Below are 24,341 nucleotides of genomic sequence, written 5' to 3' on the forward strand. Positions count from 1 at the left end.
AGTTTAGATGAGAAAAAAAACAATATATATGTAAGAAACTGTCAGTCATATTACAAACTGATAAATGAACCGAATACATGTCAATGCTAATTAAAGCTTTCAAATAGGCACATTTTTTCACAGTGTTCTTTCCTTGTCTGTTGTCTTCACTCTACATCGCGTATGTTGCCATATCCAGAAGCTTTTGTTTTTAATGTCACCCATGACTTATAAAAAATTCATCATTGAGAGACTGCAGTGTGTGATGTGAGGCTTCAGAAGCATTTTGGTTCAGTGTGAAAATAGGTTAATTATAGCAAGTGTGCAAAAAATCAAATGTCATTTTGCAGTACTGTGAAATGATGGAATGTTGGGTCCTGTGAGGAGAACATGTGTGGATAATTACAAGTCTGAATTGTGAGATGAAAAAAAAAGTCACTTTTTTTATTCTGTGATCTTAGCAAGTTTCTACAGATCTGATTCAGTTGTGATACATATATCTTTAAAAAAAAACTGCATTAAATACGCTTATGTTCTCCATGTGGATTAATCCTTAAAGAACATTATAAATGATAAATTATCCTAAATACATTTATAGAGATGGTTTATATGTATATAATCTCATTTACCTGTGAAACTGAGGCCACTTGTATGGTATGTGGGCACAATTAAGTGCACACAGCATGCCATATCATCTGATAATTATAGGAATTATTCCAAAAGCCAATTGACTTTGTAAAGCCACATAAAACAAAAGTAATATACGATGTATATGCCGAGATCAGCGGCTAATCAGCCGTAATCAGTTGAGGTTACGAGACAGCAAGCAGAGAGACCTAGCTGTCACTCAAGTGGCCACACCCTTAATTATGCAGACTTAATATAACTTAATAAAAACGAAACGGGTGAGTTGTAAAAAAAAAATAATAATCACCCCCTCACAGTTGTCATGACGGGTAATATTAGCTATATACGCCAAAACCATTGTTTGTACCAGGCTGTAAACCTGTTTTTATCAGCTGTAAAAGTGACCAATTTACCATTGCAATAAGTGAACATCTAGCGAGCCCCCAAAGGCAAGTCGATGAATTGCAGTTTTAGTTAATTCCATATTGGCTTCTCGAGGGAGAGCAGGAGATTGCCGCTTGATCTTAGTTATCCTCTGTTCATGTAAAGCTATACTCAATCAGGCCAACACCCATCCAATCACTAACCATTTATTTCAATAAAAGATTTTAAGAAACATTGATTTACTCTATTCAATTATTAATGATTATGATTTAATTATCTTCCTTACAGTAGTGTTTGTTTTAATGTTTTTTTTTTTAAGGTTTTAACTTGGCCATTCAAGAAATCTTTAGTGTTTAGTCTTGTGTAAGTCTAAAATTTCATTCATTCGGGTCTTAAAATGGTCTTAAAAACGTCTTTAAAAAGTCTTAAATTTGACTTGATGAAACCTGTGGATCCCCTGGGTAAATGATGTTCTTCGTAATGAAAATTAGCTGCTGGGCTTGCGTTATCTTTAATTTGTGTTTCATCATTTGCACAATTGTGCAAGAACAGTCTCACACTGTTTTGTAAATTTCAGCTTGTTTTTTAGTTGAATCAGAACATGGTATTACATGCTATTACAATTATTACAATTAGCGGAAATGTCTATTTTGTGTAGCTACAATATTGCAATGTTTTGTATGTAATGTTAGATCACACTCTCCACGCCAGATAAATAAGATCCAGCCCTGGATCTTGTCAGGAAATGTCCGTTTCTGGACAACATGTCAGCAGAGTTGCCAATGCCTAAACCTGATAACCAGTATTCAACTGAATTAACAGTCTAATATCAATATAGGGGTTGATTGTTGAAGGAAACCAAAGAGGAGAAGCAGGAGATGAAGTAATCTTAGTTGCATGTGTTCCGGTGCGCTCTCATACTTTATCTTAGCAGTACAAATATAACAAATGTCATTATACATCAGGCCACAAGACCTTGAATTAGAGACATACTCTCATATCAGTGGAGAGGAACATTTCATGAAACACCATCACTATAAGACTAAACAATAGGGTTTAAAAATTAAACAGTGGGGCTAATAATTCTGACTTTAACTGTATTTATTTACATATTGTAGTTAAAAATGTGGAGTTTAATCGGAGAAAGGCGTGCTTGACAGGTGTCAAATATTAGAAAGGGGCTGCACACAGCAAAAAGTTTGGGATCCACTAATCTAAAACAACATTTTAGATCTTTTATTGTGGGATTAGTCTGCTGGTTTGTCAATTAATGCCCATCACACTCTTTTTTTGTTATCACATGATCTCCTAACAAAACCAGATGCCTTTTTTGATTTGCATGCTGGAATTGATTCAGTAAATGTGTTTCCATCGTAGTTAATGCACATTTATTCTTATCGGGTGGAAAGTTTATCTTAGTCAGCCATTTGCAAAATTGATGCACGTCTTGGTGGATGGGCAGTACACATGAAACACACACACACACAAAAATGAAAACAAAGAACAACCCAAAAGGATCATTTCTGACATATTTGTTTCTGCTTGTGTGCTCAGGGATTGCGGGAAAGAGCTGGGGACCTGTCGGGATCAGGCCAAGATCATGTACGCCTGGGCCAGGAACGCTCCTCCAACTAAACTACCCAAAGGTGCTCGCCTATTCCATATCACTTCTCCCTCATCTCAAAATGTCTAATTGAAGTATGAAATGGATAGTTCAGCCAAAATGAAAAAATACCTCAGTGTTTACTCATATTCAATTTTTTCTGAACTTCATTAGAGTTCTTTCTTCTGTTGAACACAAAACAACATATTCGGATTAATGTTGGTAACTAGCAGCCATTGACATCCATAGTATAGAAGTCAATGGCTGTGCTTTCCAAAACTTTTCAAAATATCTTTTTGCGTTCATCGGACGACTCAAAAACTGACGAATGTCCCAAAAAAGTGGACGATGAGTAAATAATGACAGAACTTGAACTTTGCTGTGTGTTTATTTTACCAGATTAAAAAAAAAAACATTGAGATCAAGATTTCATTTACAAGGGTGACCTGGCCATGAGGTCCGCAACTCACCACTTATGAAAATAATAATAATAAATCAAATCAAATCACTTTTATTATCACGTCATCAGCAGCACGTGTGCTATGATGAGTGAAAAGCTTAGGTGCTGGCTCCAGACAGTACAAAATACAGCAAATACTACGACAGTGAAAAATACAGACAGTGCAAATAAAACGACAATGTGAAATTGACAGCGATATGTAAAACGAATAGGCGTCCACATAGTTGTAGGCAGTATTGTTTCAAATATGGATTGGTTAAAGTGCAGTGCATGCTACATATTGATGGTGTGCAGTGAGGGGTATGGAAGACTCTGTGTGGGGTGTGTTAAGTGTTCATCAGCCTGATAGTCTGTGGGAAGAAACTTTTCTTCAGCCGGCTGGTGCGTGATCGGATGCTGCGGAACCCTCTGCCTGAGGGTAGCAGAGAGAAAAATCTATGGCTTGGGTGGCTGGAGTCGCTGATAATTCTCTTGGCTTTCGTCATGCACCGTCTGGTGTAGATGTCCTGGAGGGAGGGAAGCTCACCTCCTACTACGCGTCCAGCAGTTCGCACAATCCTATGTAGGCCTTTGCGATTGCTGCTGGTGCTGTTTCCATACCAGGTGGTGATACAGCCAGACATGATGCTCTCCACAGTGCTAGTGTAGAAAGAGTCGTGGAGGTGGGGGGTCATTCCAAACCTCCTGAGACGCCTGAGGAAGAAGAGGCGTTTGTGTGCCTTTCTCAGCACTGCGTCTATTATTAATACAAATCTACTAATAATATTAATAATAATAAATAGAAAATAAAGATAATATAAAAAAGACAGTTTAGTTGTTCAGCTATACCACATTAGAATATATTAAAAACGCATACATTGAGAAATGGACTGTTGTTGTTTGTTAAAAAGGATAAAGCGAAACGATGTAATTGGGATGAGCTCAGATATTTTTAGATAGGACTGAAGAGTATTCCAGGATAAGGGGGCGGCATGACTAAAGGTCAAACTATCTGAACGCAAGTTTTCAAAACAGATGGATCTTGACTGACCACTTGTGGTCAGATAACAGTAAATGCATGATCATACCAGGTGTAAATATCATTTAGCATCTTGATTTAGCATCATCCTTTAGAAAGAAGCATCTTGAACGAGTTTTTTTGTTGTTGTTGTTTTTTTTCAGATGTTGGCTTTAAAGTTGGAGGAGACACAAGAATTAACTACTTTGTGCTGCAAATTCACTATGGTGATGTCAACAACTTTAGAGGTACAGTAAACACTCATGTACCGCGAATCCAGAGCTAAACATTGTGGGATCTGCATGCTTTGATCCACCGAAAGCTGCTGTGTTTTTATCTGCAATGGCAGAGAGAAGGTTGTGGCTAATGTGTATATCTCGTCTTGACTGTAGATCATCATAGAGACTGCTCAGGACTCTCTTTAAGAATGACTTCCAAACCGTAAGTTATTTTTATTACAATATCTGGGTCAAACTTTACAACAAGGTTCGATTAGTTCATATATTTACTAACAAACAAATAGATTCATTACAGTATTTATTCATCTTTGTTAACTTTGATTAAAGAAAATAAACTCATTCATTGTTTTTGTTATCTCACAGTGTATTAACTAATGTTATCAAGCACAAATTTAGATTTTATAGATAATAAAAGCTGTGTTTATTCTTAGTTCATACTAAGTGAAGGGAGACATGAACACAGGAGTTGGATCTAAATGTAGTTTTTTATTTAAGAGATTAGTCGAAAACCAGCATTAGGGTCGGCTGATGTGAAACTGACAATTAGAGACAGTTTCGAGATCCCGAAGCACTAGTTTTTTGAAACACTGCAGCAAAGCATGATCCGAAACACCAAGGTCACATGACTAAAGTGTTTCAAAACACCAGCGATTCAAAGCATCGGCCATTTCATTGCCGTTTTGAGAGCCTCGGAGTTTGACTGCCAGTGATGGAAAAATCTCTATGATTTAATGTACTGTATCCTAGTCTTGCCTGCCAACACTGGAGTCGGGAGTCTTTTTATTATTTTATTTTAAACCCATCTCCCGTTTTGTACCGTCTCCCGCAAAACTCCCGTAAATTCAGCTTCTTGGCTTCCTGACTGGTACAGTCTATACTATCTGATCTTGTCATAATATCCGATCTCAGCAGCTGCCTGAAACCTGGACCTACAGTAGTACAGGGTAGGGACCCCTAACCGCAAGACACCCCCAAGCTTCTTTGCTGAAGCTGTTCCAGAGCAATACATAAAAAAATGACCACTTGGTGTCACTGTGGAGACGCATTTTGAAATGTTTCGAAGCTTCGACACATTTGCTTCGACTGTTTCAGTGTTTCATGAAGCCTCGCTTTGCCCACCACTAACCAGCATACAGATCAATAGAGGCAAATCCAAAGTGTAATCTGTATAACAGGCGAAGAGTCAAGACAGATGGCAGGAATCAAAACGATGAAACGTCAAAAACAGAATGGCGAAGTAACACTAACAAGACTCAGCAACGGATGTGTGAATGAAAGGTGTATTTATAGTCCAAATAATTAATGATAATGTCCTTTAGCTGTGTGTGGAATCAGAGTGAACTTGAAACTGGTGCGTGAATGCAGGGTATGATGGGGAATGTAGTTTTAATGTGTTACTGGCAGTGATCTCCAGCGACCTGCGAGGGCAACACCACTGGTGATCACAATAAGTAAAATACATTACGTAACATTAACTAATGGAAAAGTGTAAAAATACCTGTAACCTTAAATATATATATATATATATATATATATATATATATATATATATATATATATATATATATATATATATACACACACACATACACACACACACACACACACACACACAGTTGAAGTCAGAATTATTATTAAATATTTCCCAAATTATGTTTAACAGAGCAAGGAAATTTTTACAGTACCTCTGATAATTTTTTTTTTTTTCTGGAGAAAGTCTTATTTGTTTTATTTTGGCTTGAATAAAGCACTTTAAAAATTTTTTAAAACACATTTTAAGGTCAAAATTAGTACCGCTTTTAAGCAATTTTCTTTCAAGATTTTAAATTTTTTTTATTTTATTTTTTTGTCTTCAGAACAAACCATCATTATACATAACCTACCCTAAACTAATTAACCTAGTTAAGCCTTTAAATGTCGCTTTAAGCTGTATAGAAGTGTCTTGAAAAATATCTAGTCAAATATTGCTTACTGTCATTATGGCAAAGATAAAATAAATCAGTTATTAGAAATGAGTTATAAAAACTATTATGTTTAGAAATGTGTTGGAAAAATCTTCCATCTTCCGTTAAACAAAAATTGGGGGGGAAAAAATAAAAGGGGCTAATAATTCAGGGGGGCCAACAATTCTGTAGTCATATTTATTTGGAAACTATTGCAAAATAGGATTATCTGTTATTTATGTCTTTAAAAAGATGTTTGAAACCATTTATATTAAAATATGTTGGTTTATCATAACTGTGTGATCTTAAAATGAGCTTACAAAAAGAAAGAAAACAGATCAGCATGCATAGTGTTGTGTTGTTTGAACATGAGTAAAAACAGAACGCGCAACTGAATTAGCTCTTGTCAGATTATGTCTGCTATAATTAATTTCGCACTTGCCAGATGTGTGCTTATGAGCTTTGAAAATATGAATGTGTTAATGTAGTCATGACAGAATTTTTATCGATGTTTTTTTTTCATGATTATCATTATAATTAAAGTAAAAGTAAAATGACTAGTCCTTGATCCTGATTGGCCAATCCAGAGTTTCATGGATGTTACCATGTTGTAATTCACTGCAGAGCACACTTGTGTTCTCATTGATTCTCCTAAAGCGTGTGTTTTATATGCGAGTCGAGTGCAATATATTGACGTCAGCAGCATAATAGCCAGCTGTAACAGGTCTGTAAATCAGCCTGAATGCAACAAACATGGAAAACCGATATATAAACAAGTCACATATTAGAATCTCCGCTTTTATTTCATCATAATCAAAATAAGCCCTTTTTTATTTATTTTATGCAGTGAATGATTTATAAAAAAAAACAATGAACATTTATCAGGATTTAAAAGTGGTGTTTTTAGAATTTAGTGCTACTGTATGCAGTATTGTTTTGAGTGGGGGACTTTTTTATTGAATGTCCTATTGTTACTGTAGAATAAAATCGATCTTGGACTATTTAAAAAAAAAAAAAAAGTAAATGCATTGTTTTATGCATTATAGGTGTATTACATCTTCATATGAGCATTATCTTATTTAAAAAATATAGAGATCAATGTTAAATTTAATAGTCAAAGTTTTGTTTTTAGCATAATATATTTACCTTGTCTATTACATTTGATGTACTGTAATACGTTAGAGATTCATTATGATGTTTGTGTGTGTGCAGACAGCCCTTTATTGCTGGCATGTATCTGATGATGTCTGTGGACACTCTGATTCCTCCTGGGAAAAAAGGTACATTTAAACCTTCGTCTCTATTTATTCAAGTTGATGTGTTTCAGTTTTAGATTAGATCTGCCATTAAAATATAATTTTTAATTTTTTATAAAGTTTTAAAAAGGTAATTTATTGGCTTTACTGGTTTTATAAAGAGCATCTTATTGTTTATGTATTCTATACTACAAATTATTCTTTACAAAGGGAAATAGTCTTTAATCTTTTGCTTTTTTGGTAACATTTCAATTTAACGGGATATAGTTAAAGATGCAGGAGGTAATCTGCCAAAATGCTAACAGCTTAGCATAATATCTTTGGATGGCAGGGGAGGGACTGTATTTTAAAGCCACTCGTCCTGAAATTGTTAGTTGACAGCAGACAACTCACTAGTTCATGTCATTCACCAGTTGGAAATGTAGTTGGTCGGCGGCGTGCAGGAATTACGCTAATTACTAAGCCATACTTACATGCTATTTCAGAGCGAATATTCAGAGCAGCATGATAAACAGTAAAGGGAGGCTGTCATTGTTCAAAAATGAACCAAGGGGAATATTAAAGCAACTTCAGCTCAGTAAAGCAGGCTAGGTGGAATAGCGCTGTTTACTGATGTTTTGTTGAAAAATCTATGTAGAAAATCTACATTATCAATGCTGTATATTTCGCCAAACAGATCCGCCATTTTTGATGCTCCTAAATAATCATGATGTGCAACACATTTTTGTTAACTTGCAGGGCGGTAACACGGGCAACCAAACGTGCCTACAGACATATTTTGTCAAAGAACGAAAGTGAAAGAAGAATATTTCAGGTCACAGTTTGACACAGACGAGTTAACACAAACCAGCGCTGATGCTGATTGCGAGTGAGACGGGGGAAATAAGTCATTATGACTTAGGGCTCTATTTTGACGGTCCATGCGCAGAGTGCAAAACGCAGGACGCAAACGCTTTCAGGGCGTGTCAGAACGCATTTTTGCTCATTTAAGGATGGGAAAATCCGCTTTGCGCCATGACGCATAGTCTAAAAGGGTTGAGTTTATTTTCTTAATGAGTTATAGGTGTGTTTTGAGAATAAACCAGTTAGAGTCTCATCTCCCATTCCCTTTAAGAGCCAGCTGCGTCGCGCCATAAGCGCATTTTGACAAAGTAAGTTCACTTTCGCTTTTGCTCTCGTGGATAGGGAAACCTTCACGCACAGACATCAATTAGCCTATAAATAATTAATTTTGTGTGTTAAGCGCAAAGATTTGTTTCAAACTATTTCTAAATTCAGTTCTAATTTCTAACAAACGAATAAATAATCAATGATAACCAAGTGTGGTCAAAATATTGTTATTTCCAAAAACACCTGCCATGCCCCATATGGTCTAAAATTTGACAGGTGGACAAATCTAAGCTTGTTTTTAATAAAACATAATAAATCATATATAAAGCATACAATATAAATATGGATATAATAAATAATACTGCTAATAATAATAACATTATACAAAAGCAAATTGAATGAACTGAAAAAGCCTCCCGAGATGAAGAAAGTAAGGCAGTGGTTTTTAAATCTTCATGTAGGCTAGAAATGAATGTTTTGTAATATTTTAATAATTTATATTTATATCCTGTATATATCCTTATTATATATATATATATATATATATATATATATATATATATATATATATATATATATATATATATATATATATATATATATATATACATACAGTATATATATATATATATATATATATATATATATATATATATATATATATATATATATATATATATATATTTATATATATATATATATATATATATATATATATCCGTTATATTATATATTATATATAATATTTTTATTGTATATTTATATATTATATATTTTTCTATAATATATTTATATAATATATAATATATTTTTATTATATATTTATATTTAAATATTATATATTTTCATATGTAAATATATTTGCATTCCGTCAAAAAATATTTTAATATATAATAAATTATATATATTTCATATGTAAAGATATTTGCGTATTGCTCTGCATCTTTTGTGTAGTGTGTAAGCCAGGCGCACTTTGCGCCAGACAATAGATCGACTTTGTTCTGGTCTAAAGATCAGACTATTTACAGTTTCTCAAAATAGCATCGCGCCAAAACACGCCTGCTTTTTTAGACCAGAACACCTATGGGCGCACATTTGAGCGCAAATGCATTTGCTATTTAAACAGTGTGGCGCAACACCTCAAAATGACCCTTGCGCCAAGCTTAAAGTACCAAAAGACTAATGTGCCACGCCTTGCACCACATTGCACCGGGTGTATGATAGGGCCCTTAATCTTTAAACCAATGACTTTTATTAAAATGTTAAAAGGGGTTTTGTGACATAGTAATAACAGCGGAGCATTAATTAAATGCATATTTTCAGTGGAGCGATCGATTCAATAGCCTGATAATATTATTTGACGGAAGAAAAAAACATGATTGGAAAAAAAGGATTCAGTTAGTGTTTTCATTTTGTAATCTAAATTTGTCATTTAGGCATTAAATATCTAGGGCAGGCCTGTTATTTATTATTATTATTTAGTTTATTCTATTTTTCTATGCTGTAGGAAACACTGCATGTGCGTGAAGATGCTCTGTTATGTTCTGTATGCTGTTCGCATGATAAAATAAATCAGTATTTTAATATATTTCTTGTGTCACACAAAATAGACTCCTCAATTATTTTTTTTTTATTAAGTAATATTTAAATATTCATCGGTTAACGGTTAATATTAGGCTAACTAGCTGCGGTTGTCTGTTGGTAAAATGAAATGAAATGAGCATCCCTAATGTGTTGTGTTGATTATTTATAACATGACATTTTTGGTGTTCACAGTTACCAATGCAGACATTGCTTGCACTTACACATCTTCCCCGATGTATCCATTTGCCTTCAGGACACACACACACAGCCTTGGTGAGATCATTTTTTTTAAATGTGCTTGTAATATTTACATTGTCAGAGTTTTTGTTTAGTTTAGTCTTTGCAAATTCCTTTTAATGTTTCGATAACTTTGTTTGTCACTGCCCTTCAGGTAAAGTTGTAAGCGGGTACAGGGTTCGAAATGGACAGTGGACTCAGATTGGACGACAATCTCCACTGTTGCCGCAGGTAAGAGTGTGTTGCAATTTCACAGTAAATCTAATTCAAAGACAAATTAAAAGCAATGGTTGGTGTAAAGAAGAAACTCTGTAGTCTTCATTCATTCGTTCATTTTCCTTCGACTTTAGGCTAATTTATACTTCTGCGTCAAGTGCACGTGTATGCTCTGGTGCAGCCTTCGCTAGCTACTTTGTAATGTTTAAAATTGTAAAAAATATAATTGTGATTTTTTAATTAGGCCACTCTAATTGTGTGGCCCACTGTCATGTCAGTTGAAATCATATAAAGATTCTTAAAATACAATAAAATAAATGTCTGTATGATCATATTTTGATGGTCTTTTTAACACATTTTGTTGAATTTAAGTTACATTGCATCTACAGTACATGCCAACTAATTCACAACAAATTATAAGTAGACTGTTAGGTTAGGGTTAGTGTAAGTTGACATGTACTTGACATTAACTTTTTTGATCACCAGCCAGTGTGGCTAGTAGTTTTCCAACATTTCTAGCCACTCGCCATTTTCACTAGCCTCAATTTTGTTGTTGGGAAAATATATTTTATATGCATAAATATGACTTTGACATGCTAAAATTACTTGATTTAGATTTTGTGTTATGTCCACATGCCTCCTCATTCATTTCACTTTTTGTGTGAGCTTGCTCAATGAGCATGAGTAAATGGGTTAATGGTTTCATAGTGTCGTATTACAATTAGTTTTTATTTCACATGACCTTTCAGAGCTCAAAATTAAGGATTTAGCAAATTTGTCTCTAACCACAATAAAAATAAATAAATAATTATTTCTTAGCCACAAATTTTAAATATGTCAAAACAAGCAAAATATAGCTGTATACTATACTTTTTATTTATCAAAACATTTCTTAAAAGAAACAAACAAATATATGTTAAAGAGAAATGGGAGAAGGAGGCGAGCATAGTTCTGTCAGAAGAAGATTGGACAAATATTTGTAAAACACAACATACTACCTCTAGTTCTGGTCAATGGAGAGAATTCTCATGGAAAAATATGATTAGATTCTTTATTACTCCAAAAAGGAAATACTCACAGAATGGTAACTTAGATTCTGCACGTTGCTGGAGACGATGTAACAATTTTATGGCTGATTATTATCATATATTCTGGAATTGTCCAGCAATCCAATCTTATTGGTTAATGGTGGTCACTGAAATTGAATCAATACTTGGTTTTGAGATTGATCATAGCTTTGGTACTATATATTTAGGAAACATACAAACCGATTTTAATGCACAAGACAAATACCTTCTCAAAATACTATTAGTTGCTAGTAAAAAAGCAATAACCAAGAAATGATTGGAAGAGATTCCACCAACAAAGGATGAGTGGATAACAATTGTAGATAATATGTTTGAAATGGAGAAACTCACCTTTTCTTTACGACTAAACATGGATAAATGCTATAAAAATTGGTCAAAATGGTTTATATATAAGAATATAGAAAATATATAATTTGCTAGGAAATGCTTTGCAATGAGTGCGAACCCCCCTCCTCCCCTTATTTATATTTATTTATATATATATTTTATAATTTTTTTTTTCAATATATGTACATATATATGTATATTATATATGTGAAATATTTAGTTTGGACCGCACATTACAGATTGTAAAAGACTGAATCATATGGACTTGAAGGAAACTATGTTGGTGTTTATGCTTATAACACAGTACCTTTTACTGACGGGTTAGGGTGGGGGCTAATGGGAGAGTAACCTGTACTATAAAAACGACTGTATAGGAAGAATGTAATAATTGTATGTGATGCCTCTGGTGATCTGTTTGTTCCGTTATGTTAAAACGAATAAAAAACAAAAGCTTAAAAAAAAAAAAGAAACAAACAAAAAAAACTATTGACATTTAAAAAATAATTATCGTCATTAATCTAAACTATGCACAGTAATTTGTCCTGGCTAAAAGTCCTAGGAAAGAACGGTTGCTTCAAGCAAGGAAACGGGAGCGCGCACGCATTTAAACAGTCACGCGCGTCACATCAGCTGTTTGTCGCGAGTGATCATCCTCTTATTTGGTATTCACCTGCTTTCTTTAGCTCACCTGAGCGAAATTATTTTTGTCAGTAGTGCTGCTTCTCGATTCTAAGATCGCATTTGCACGTATACTGGGCCATCCTTATTGTCGAACTCTGCTGTTAAGAAAGCTACAATTTAAAAATTATTTTCAACCAGCCAAAGTGGCTAGTGGTGGTGTCTGTCTAACCCGCCAAAGCTGAAATCTACCCGCTTTTGGCGGGTTGGTGGGTGTTAATGTTCAACCCTGCCTGCAAAGTTTCTCATAGTCAGTTAAATGTCTGTTGAAGGAGCATATCATAAGATATTAAGCGGACAGTCTACTAAAACTCAATTGAGAATTATTTGGCATGTTGTTTCAATGCAACTTTAGGCAATAAAATGTGCAATAGGACTATTCAAAATAAAGTCTTACCAATGTAAAAAATGATAATTGAACCATATTAACAAAAAATAACTGTAAGCAAAAGAAAGCAGGTGAAAAACATACCGTGTGTGATAAAGGATGATCTGTAATAATCTGTTCAAATAATGGTTAAAGCGAAAGCAGTCGGTGCTTGCTCTTGAAAGTAGCAAGACTGTGGGTGCAGGAGCATCACTTTTTGTCTAGTTTATTTGAAAGAGAACCGATCACACCAATTGCTCTTTTAAGCATGGTTGCTTCAAGCAAGGAAACGGTAGCGCGCACGATTTTAAACAGTCTCGCACATCACATCAGCTGTTGGCGCGAGTGATTATTCTCTCTTCTGGTATTCACCTGCTTTCTTTTGCTCGCCTGAACGCAATTATTTTTGTCCGTAGTGCTGCTTCTCGATTCTAAGATCACACTGGGCCATCCTTATTGTCGAACTCTGATTTTAAGAAAACTACAAAAAATTACAAATTATTTGCAACCAGCCAAAGTGGCTAGTGGAGGCGTCTGTCTAATCCACCAGAGCTGAAATCTGCATTTGCAACTTTCAGGGGTGATAGCGTTCCGGCACCACGCCGGATTTCCGGCGTACTGTGGCTGCGGGGAAAAAAATCAGGTTCACGGATATTGATCTGTCATTTCTCTAGATTCACAGAATTCACTCACTGCTGAAAGCGCCGGATTGGTTTTTATTAAATGCCATTTTGTGTGCTCGTGAATCATCTTTTGAGTGTAGACGCCATGTAAATTAAAGATTAATTGTGTAATTTAGAGAGCTTTATAAATTATAACGGATCTTTGTGAGATCTCTATGAACTAAGATTAGTGACGCTTTTTAGTGATAATAAGAGGAGCGTGCTTTGCACTGTCCAGGCTATAATCCATTCAGAATTTGTATGAAACTTTCGTTTTCTGAGTCAGACATCTGCATATTTACGCTGGGTTTATTCTCGAAATAACGGTGAAGCAATAGACGGGACAAAAATATATTTCCCCCTTCTCCTTAAACAACTTAGTGTTTCAGCTATGAAATAGTTCAGTTTTGTATGTAGCCTAATGGCAAAGTGTTTATATTTAGTTTCGTTTTTTATTCAGCTTATTTAGAAAAACGTTTGGAGCAGTTTTTATTCGTTAAAGATAAGTTTTTTTTTTAACGAACAGCGCCCAGCGGAAGACCATCATTGTCTGTTTGATCAGTTTGCCTTCTCAGATCATCACGACTTGCCTAAAATAAAAGATATAAAACAGTTCAAGTATAAAACAATGGTAGCTTAAACGTTAAAGAATGTGTGCTATTAGGCGCATAGTTTGCTTATAAAAAGCTTGCAGGACATCGAGGCGCCAGAGCAATCACTTGCATTTTTTCAGTGGGAGCAATTTAAAGTTATCCGTCATTTTTGCTCACAAAGTACATGTAATACATCAAAAAACTTTAAAGCGTTTTTATAAAATAAAGAAAACCAAAATTATGCGCTTTCTGTCGTCTGGTTTTTGAACAGGAGCGCTTAACAAAATGAAGCAAAATGTATATGCCTCACAGACATAATAAATATATTTATAGAAAGCTTTAAATTATTATTTAACGAAATAAAACAAATCGAAAACAAAAAAACTCCTTCATGTAATCCGTAAAGATGAATTTCTAAAGGCGAGTCCAAGAGGAGATTGCCAGTCAGGATCTTTGCGACACTGACTCAGAATAAGTTTATTAATAAATAATTAAGATATGTCCTTACTCTTTCCTCGACACATTCATTGTTATTTGTTTTTGCCGGTGCTTGGGGCGAGTTTTAGCTTATTGTGTGCGCTTGAACGCGGATTCACAGTAGCAGTTTTAACATGGAGTGACACGACATCTGACGTACAGATGACACTGGCACATGCCACTGAGTGTAGTGACACTTCCGGTGGCACGTCCGGTTTTCCACTGTCATGTGTCACTCGCTAGTGGCATGTGTAGTGACCTGTGTCACTCAGAGTGTCGCGCTGCATCTTACTGCAGTGACATCGACACCCGGCGAAGCTTATGACATTAATTAACACGAGCAAAACCATATTTAATCATTACGCGACTTTTAACCTAATTTATCGCGTCGCAAGTTAGTTTATTTGCTGAGCTACTCCACGATGTTTTAATTTAAACGCATTTATTTTATGTATTCGTAGTCATACTTCCGTACGTAATATAGTCATTTGACAGTACATGTCAGTCAAATTTATTGTGGCATGCTTATGTATGGGAGGGGTTACACTTATCTGTTGTACTGTATATTATTGCATCCTGGCAGTTCCTTTGTTCCCTACAATACGGACTTCTCTATGTTTTTAATTCATTCATTTATTTTATTATTTAACTTATTTTCATTTTAAGGTATTTTAAATAATATCCTTTAAAAAGTTATAATAAAATGCATGTTGAAAACTCATAACATATATGCATGTAAGATAACAGGTGTCATTTGCCTAATGATTTTTAAATATTAAAGCAAAGAGACTTATAAGATTAATGTGCTTATAACGTGCTTATACTGACACCTACTGGCACATGTCACAAGATCACTGACACTGGCATGTGTCACTGACATTACTGGCATGTGTCTAAAAAGAGCCACTTGACAATAATGATGATCAGGGTTACACATAGGCTGTTAATATATTTGGGCCCAGGGGCCCACAAGTTATGTGTTAAAAGTGCGTTGCATACATAGTACCCCCACCACTACTCACCTCAGGGGCAAGGAAAAAAAGTTCAGGCTCAGGAATTTTTTTCACTATCAGCCCTGAACTTTAGGCAACAAAATGTGCAGCAGGAACCATTGAAATAAAGTCTTACCAATGTTATGTTCCCATGCAATAAGTCTGTGTAGAACTGTGCAAAAAAAAATAAAAAATGTTATTCTAATTTTTAATGTTAGCCTTAAAGTATTACTGAAAATGGAATAGTTCCCCCAAAATAAAACAAATTCTACATTTAATTTTAAACATTTTAACTTGCTTGCTACACAATCCTCTCTCTTCAGAAGACTTGGATTGAACTGCTCAATTCGTATGGATTACTTTTACAATCTCATTATGCATGTTTTAAAGCCTAAAGTTTTTAAGTTGATTTAATTGTCAACGTGTCTTGCAGTAGATTTCTTTAATTGAGTGTATTTGTGAGTGTATTTTGAATGTAACATAATGATATTAATTGGCTAAATAAATAAACAAGCTTCTTGTTTTTAGGCTTTTTATCCAGCCACCAACACAATTGATGTAAAAGATGGAGACATACTAGCAGCCCGTTGCGTGTTCACAGGGGAAGGACGAACCACTACAACTCAAATTGGGTAAGTTCATGTTATTACCAGTAAGGGATGCATCGAAATTAAACTTCTCAGATTCTTAAAGTACTTAGCTGTAATTTTACGACCCTCCCCTGCCGTTCTAAGCCACGCCTCCTTAAATCATAAACTCGCAAACGCGCACTGATTTGTAGGCCCATCCGGAATCTGCGCACGCAGATTTTCCACAGATTTCTGCAGATTTTTAGCTCATCATTAATTTATTTACTTAAGTAAATGTGTGTAAGTCTATATTCAGTTTTTTAATTAATTTCAGTAATAATATTGATTAATGTGAAAATGTTCATCTGATTTATGTACAACGCGGTGTGTACAGTAATATTTTCTGTCTTTTACTAGATATATTAAATGGCAAACGTGCTTTGTTTACCAAAGAAAGTGAATCTAATTGGATGTGCAGTTTAAACATTAAAGTTAAAAAATATATATTATTTTTTATTTCATATATCAAGGTTTTAGGTATGATACTCGCAAAATAATTCTGCCGACTTTTACCAAAATTCTCAGCAGAAATAGCAAAAACACGTCCGCAGATTCCGGCTGGCCCTACTGATTAGATATAACAGTAGATCATGTCATTCACCAGTTAATAAAACTGATGTAGACACACACTTTATCAAGCGCAGTTGTTGACAGGCTAGCGGGTGCAGGAATTATATTCAACTATATCTTCAAAACTGTTACAGGCTGTCACTGTTCAGAAATGAACAAATGTGTGAATAAAAATCTAATTTCTCCTCAGTAAAGCTGGTTAGGTGGAAGAACACATTTACTTATGTTTTGTTATTGAACTAAATAAAAATTTGTTAAAAAAAAAAGCAGTGCTAAAAACAGAAATATCCGGTCATCTTTTTTACATTTTTTTTTTACTTATGTTTACATTACCAAGACAACAAGTGACTTTTCAGTTTCAGTTGTGCTCGCTGATCCTCGTACATCTCCTTTTTCACTTGAACAGCTATACAAATAATTATGTCAATTTAACCGACTATATTATTGATGCTGTAAAAGGCTCTCTATGAACTCGAAAATAGCCAATCTTTTGCCAGACGTTTTCAGTAGCTGAACAACACTTCCGTGCATATAAACCCATTCAAAAACAAGAACACAATCTACATAAGCTTTGCGTGGCTAAAATACAGTTTTAAAACATACCTGTCTTAAAGAAATACTTGTGTCACCCTTCAGATAGTTGTTTTGAACTGCATAATGTCATTGCCCTCCAGCATGCAAAAGTAATTTCGATATTGATTCAGGGTTTGGAAAAGTTTTGATTCAGCATTTTTGGCAGGAGTCCTTTCAGAGACAATCTTTCTGTTCATGCATACAAGGCCACGTTGGTCTTTCAGAAAGAAGTTCGGGTTGACTATGAAAGTATAATATAAGACTATACAAGTCCACTATGAAAATCCATTACAAAGTTGGTGGGACGGAGTTTTCAGGTAACTGTTTGCCACTGAATCTTCACATATTAAACACAAGATGTTCCAATGTTATTTAATCCTTTATTTAATCGTCACGATGCTGTCAGTCGTGCGTTCACCATCGCTAAAGAGCATGCATTCTCAGAGATGAAACTAATATTGCATATATGAAAAGAACGCTATTGCCAACCCAGGCTCATTAGCCGCGTTTCCACTATCGCGCCTAAAGCGAGCGAGCCAGGGCGAGCCAAGGCCAGTGGCGTTTCCACTGTCACTTCCGGGGCCTAATCGTGCCAAAGCGGGGCTTTCTTGGGGCCAGCGGCCGGCCTTTTTCGGCCCGCCGAATACCTTGGGCCAAAGAGGGCCAGCTGGGGCTTCGGGGCGGAGTGAAAGGAGAGGCGGGCACAGTTTTCCGATCGCACTCGAGTACATGCGCCAAACACATAAACAAATAAATAAATAAGAGAAAGAAAACATCTGAAACAAATTATAGGCTGGGGTCTTTTTTTTTTTTTTTTTTCTCCATATGATCGCCCTTATGTTTCTCTTTTAAATGTAAGGCTGTTGCATAATATGATCTTTCTTTGCAGCATCTTTGATGTTTCAATAACGCATAATAATCTTTACACCATATTAAAGACAGAGCTGACAGTAAAGGTTTTCAAGAGGTTTTGTCAAGTTTAATAAGTGTGTTTTTGCGCGTTTAGATGTCTGTGTATGTGTGTGAGACCGAGGAAAAGAGCGCTCCATTTATAGCTCTGTTGATGCCGCGAGCGGCTTTTATCTTTTATTTTTATTGTTTTAATTTATTTTGGTGATAATACACTATATAAATACAACAGTAAGACATTAAACTTTACAAATTTCATGTCCACTTTTATAGGCTCAAAACAATAATGTCATATCTAGATAAAATAGCCCTATATTGAAATAATTTAAAGAATTACAAATATCAGATAGGCCTATAATAAAATCACATTAAATAAATAAACCAATATAAAACTAACAAAAGCTATAGCTATACCAATTAGGTACTATATCAAACTGTTTCAAATTTATATTTAACTTTCATTTTTCAAAAGCCTCTTTGAAAAAAAGATTTTAGATATTTTCTAAAAAAATAAATAAACAAATAAATAAACACCGGAGAATGTTTTAAATATTATTTATAAAGTATTTGGATTCGATGAAATTAATCAAATCATGCAAATAGAGCATTTTCGGGGTGAGTGAAAGCAGAAATAGGCGACCTTTTTTTCTGTCTTCCAGCTGCGCAGCACTTTTTTGACGGGGAAAACTGCAAGTTCAAAATGTGTTCTGTGTCCTCAAACAAGTGTGTATGTTTTTATATAACGTGGTAAAATTAAAAAAGGAAATTTTAAATACATAAAGAGCTTAATTAGTGCATTGCTGCTGAGCGCAACGAAATATAGGCTATATTTTATTACGTGATGCTGTTATGTGCTGAAACACTGAACACTTTCCTTTACTTAAGATATAATAAGCAACATCTTTAAATAAAGGGAATCATCTATTAAGTGTCGTAAAGCCTATAGGGAAAAAAAATCATGTTTCAGTTCTCTCTGGAGCATTTGGGATGAATGTTGGACAGATTCTGTCTAGAGGATGTTATAAAACACATTTTATATCAAGTTATTAACGGATGATTTTATATATGTGGTGTTATATTATGGATGTGTGCGCTCCCTGCGCTGAGTCCCTCCGTTGGTGGCAAGACCACTGGATTTTGATGCCAATAGTCGGTCGGCGAGTAAATGAATATGATGAATGAAAACACACAGGCATGTGCGTATAGACATGCGTTGTACTGCTGTACAGTAACGTGTCATTTGTTTGTTTTGGTTGTCCTAATTTTAATTGTTTCGTGATGATGTGATGGTGTGCTTTATCTGCATGATTCTCGCTGAAGTGGGCGGTTTGAGTGACGTTCGATTCGGGGGATGTTCTGGGGGCGGGGTTTGCGTGACGCGCTGCGAGCTACTAGCCCCACAGTGGAAACGCGACATGATTTCGGCCTCACTGCTCAACCTCCCGGGCGATTGGCCCGGCCTGGCCCGATATAAGCCCTGGCTCACACTGGCCTGATAGTGGAAATGCGGCTATTGTGGAAACGTAGCCCCGCGGATGTTACTGGAGACCACGAAATACGTCCCAGGAGGTACGTATTTGTGCAGTTTTTGTTTTCGCGAATCTGCGAGAGGCTGCTGTGCGTGCTTTTTCACGTCTCGAACGCCTCTCAGGAGCGCGCGCCGTTCGCGCCCGCACTGTTCTCACGTGAAAAGAGACCGGAGGCCGCTGTCGAGCGACTGTCTGTCCGACTGACTGAATTCAAGTGCCGTTCGACCCAGCCACCCTCCTACTCCTCCTCCTCCTCCTTCCCTAAACCCAAGCGACGATTTACAAAAGCCGTCCAGAAAAGAAAAGCAAAAGCCTTCATCCATATTTAACAGCGTTTTCGGATTTCACCGCATTCTCGCCTCGCAGCCAACTCGTCCCTTTTATTATTTGGATTCTGTTTTTCATCTTACCTGATTTCTGGAACCGCTCTTCCCCGTACTCAAACCCGGTTGTCGCCGCGGCCGGCTCCTCCTTCTCCAGGTCTCCGCTCCGCCAACGTAACACTACAAGCTAAGCGGACAAACTGGTTGCGGCGGGAAAGCCCTCCTCACAGAGGTGAGCCATCAGTCGGCAAGCACGAAGAAGAGGAGCAGCGTCACACCGCCCCGTAGCGTTCGCTCGAAAAAAAACAAAATGCGGCCATACGTACCTCCGGCCACGTAAATCGCGGTCCTCAGAAACGTCAGCGGGGCTACGTTTTCAAAATGAGCCTGGGTTGGCTATTGCTATTGAGATGACGTATGCAAATAATAAGTTATATGGCAATATCATTTGTGCAATGTCAAGACATGAGAACAGCACAGTTATTATTGTTAATTTAATAATCAGTTCATCTCATTCACGTCAAGCAGTGCATGCAGGGCCAGTGAGCGCATACAGATTTTTGTTTATTTGTTAGTTTTGATTAGAGTAATTGCAAATGCAAAAAATCTGTTAATATAAAACGTGTAGTAGCGGTGCTACCAAGAAAAAAGTTAATTTCGAGCCCTGATAGTGTAGAATGGTAAAATACAGTTAAAAACCCAGCAAAAACCTGGCGCTTCACACCTGCACAATGAAAACAGCTGGATGGAAAAACGATTTCAGTTGATATTTTTGGTTATTTTTCTATAGCTTCTTACCAGTAATACATGTATGACTGTTGCAAATACTTAATAACCTTTCAAAATGTGCAACTGATGTCAGATTTCTACTTTCTGTGTTGTTTTATTCACTCCAATGTAGAGTAACTGTGGCAGTAAGTGTGTTTGATGAGTGGTGGTGTTCCTGCTGTTGACATTTCGCTCTGTTTGCATGTTTTTGGACTTCTGATCCTGCTGTGTCTCTGATCACCTGTCTTCCTGCTGAATGTCTATCTGATTCGCAGTAAGACAGGTGGTGGCTGTGTGTGTGTGTTTCTGTGTGTTGTTTAAAGCGTGATTAAACAAACAGTGCAGGTCTATGTTTATGTCTCCGTTTCATCATATCCTGTTTGAGTATGACTCTTTGGACGTATATATGTATATATGCCTCTGCCCTGCCGTTGCTGTTACTATGGTGACAGAGAGAGCTCATAATAGTGCATTGACGCATCTCCCAGGAAGCCCAGCACCACCGCCTACGCAGCCGACTCAAGGCCACAAGATAAAGATGATTGTTGACTTAAAGTCTGCGCTTTGTCACTAAGAACCATCCATCTGGGAGCGAAGTGTGTACACAAGAACATAGACATGAATTCATTTTGAGTTCTTGGTCCTACATATAGACGGTTCTCACGATCTTCAAAAATAATCCCAGAACAAGCCCTGTAGTTTCATTAATTCATTAATTTATTTTCTTTTCAGCTTAGTCCCTATATTAATCTGTGGTCACCACAGCGAAATGAACCACCAACTTATCCAGAAAGTTTCACACAGCGGATGTCCTTCTAGCTGCAACCCATCACTGAGAAACATCCATACACCCTCATTCACACACATACACTACGGACAATTTAGCCTACCCAATTCACCTGTACCACATGTTTTTGGTCTTGTGGGGGAAACCGGAGCATCCGAATGAAACTGACGCGAACACAGGGAGAACTTGCAAACTAAACGTAGAAATACCATCTGAGGCTCAAACCAGCGACCTTCTTGCTGTGAGGCCACAGCGCTACCTACTGCGCCACTGCGTCACCCCCCTTATTTACTTTTTAAACACAAAAATTTGATGAAAATATATACAATTCTCTTTTAGACACACCAAGTGGTATGGTGAAAAGCCTTGGAGTAACGATTGATAACCAACTAAACCTCTCTGACCACATTTCCAGAACTGCTCGATCGTGCAGATTCGCACTCTATAACATCAGAAAGATCCGACCCTTTTCATCTAAACATGCAGCTCAACTCCTTGTTCAAACTCTTGTTCTCTCCAAACTGGATTACTGCAACTCTCTACTAGCTGGGCTTCCAGCTTACTCTATCAAGCCTCTTCAGCTTCTTCAGAACGCAGCAGCACGAGTGGTCTTCAATGAACCTAAAAGAGCACATGTCACTCCGCTACTTATCCGTTTGCACTGGCTGCCAGTTGCTGCTCGCATCAAATTCAAAGCTCTGATGTTTGCCTGCAAAGCGACTCCTGGCTTTGCTCCTTCTTATCTGCTCTCACTGCTGCAGATCTATGTGCCCTCCAGAAACTTGTGTTCTGTGAATGAACGTCGCCTCGTGGTTCCATCCCAAAGAGGGAAGAAATCACTTTCGCGAACGCTCACGTTCAATCTGCCCAGTTGGTGGAATGAACTCCCTAACTGTATCAGAACGGCAGAAACGACTAAAAACTCAAATATTTAGTCTCCACTTCACTTCCTAATCTGCAATTGCCTCTCTGGATATACCACTAACTGTTCTCCAAAAAAAATGTACTCAAAATTTACAAAAAAAAAAATTACTAAAAAATTACTAATACTTTCCTTCTTAGACTTTACAGGCCTGAAACTTGCCTATAGCACTTATTCATTGTTGCTCTTATAGTTGTGTAAATTGCTTCCTTGTCCTCATTTGTAAGTGGCTTTGGATAAAAGCGTCTGCTAAATGACTAAATGTAAATGTAAGTTTTAGGTTAGTATCTTGAGCTAGAGCTCAAAATGGTGGAAAATGTCAACTCTGCTATTGTCAACTGCGTTAGTGATTTAAAAAGTTTAAAAATAAGTTAAAAAACAATTAGTAAGAGAATCAAATCTGCCCTATTAAATTTATGGATTTAGGTTACTCTAAATTATACATGCTTGGAAAATGCTTGAAATGTACCTGAAATTCTGATTTGAGTCATAAGCTTTAGAGGATTGATTGTCTGTCTGTCTGTCTGTCTGTCTGTCTGTCTGTCTGTCTGTCTGTCTGTCTGTCTGTCTGTGTGTGTGTGTGTGTGTGTGTGTGTGTGTGTGTGTGTGTGTGTGTGTGTGTGTGTGTGTGTGTGTGTGTGTGTGTGTGTTTGTTCTGTTGGTTATTTTTATACTTGCTGCTTTGTAGCTGTACTTTTTAAAAAAAATTTATTTTGCTAATAGTTTGTTCACATCTCGTTGTTTTCCTCCTCACAGAGGCACCTCCAACGATGAGATGTGTAACTTCTACATCATGTACTACATGGACAACACCCATGCTGTGCCTTACATGAACTGCAGAGATGATGGCAGCAGTGAGCTCTTCAGAAACATCCCTTCTGAGGCCAATATTCCAATCCCGGTCAGGCCAGACCATATGATGTCCATGAAGCATGAATCTTCTCCTCAAAAAGGTACCGTACAAAATCAAACACTTCAAGATTTTTCATACACAACTCTACATGTAGGCAGTTGAAACAGATAGCTTGTGGAATCACTGAATGTTGCTATGTTTTTGGGTAACTCAAACACTGTTTTTCTTAATATTCTCATTTGCTTATTTGTCATTTAGATGCTGTGGAGCTTCAGGAGCCCAAGAGAGATGAGGAAGTACAGGATCAAGGTAAGCTTTTAAAATAATTCATAAGAGAATTTTGTTCATGAAACATAGTCATTACTGAAATATCATTACAAATCCCCCTCTATAAACAGATGTAGAGGTTAAATTATGCTTTTCAGTAAAACTATGGTATACACCAGGGGTTTTCAAACTTTTAAGTCACCCCGCCCCACTCCCAAGTTTGCCCCAATTTCACTCGCCCCACCAGGCACCCCTCCCTCCAACCAGAAATATAATGTATGTGCAAACATCATTCACATATTACTTCCTGTGTTTAAAGTCTCAATTACATTGAAACATAAATGCACATTTTACCTGATTCAGTGTGATGGCTGAGCCTGTTTTTGTGAGGA

General features: G+C 36.4%; 1 protein-coding gene across 4 annotated transcripts in view; it reads left to right on the forward strand.

The window, feature by feature from the left end:
• pam (peptidylglycine alpha-amidating monooxygenase) overlaps positions 1-24,341 on the forward strand; it is a 97,858-nt gene that overhangs the window by 31,927 nt on the left and 41,590 nt on the right. For all 4 annotated transcript variants that reach the window (XM_694344.6, XM_068223889.1, XM_005155504.5 and 1 more), the window contains exons 6-14: positions 2,545-2,636; positions 4,215-4,298; positions 4,443-4,491; positions 7,445-7,512; positions 10,375-10,455; positions 10,574-10,650; positions 16,348-16,451; positions 23,586-23,782; positions 23,941-23,991. In XM_694344.6, coding sequence (XP_699436.4) covers positions 2,545-2,636; positions 4,215-4,298; positions 4,443-4,491; positions 7,445-7,512; positions 10,375-10,455; positions 10,574-10,650; positions 16,348-16,451; positions 23,586-23,782; positions 23,941-23,991 — 803 coding nt within the window. The remainder of the gene's footprint in view (positions 1-2,544; positions 2,637-4,214; positions 4,299-4,442; positions 4,492-7,444; positions 7,513-10,374; positions 10,456-10,573; positions 10,651-16,347; positions 16,452-23,585; positions 23,783-23,940; positions 23,992-24,341) is intronic.

Source organism: Danio rerio, chromosome 10 (assembly GCF_049306965.1).
Source record: "Danio rerio strain Tuebingen ecotype United States chromosome 10, GRCz12tu, whole genome shotgun sequence".
Classification (NCBI taxonomy): domain Eukaryota; kingdom Metazoa; phylum Chordata; class Actinopteri; order Cypriniformes; family Danionidae; genus Danio; species Danio rerio.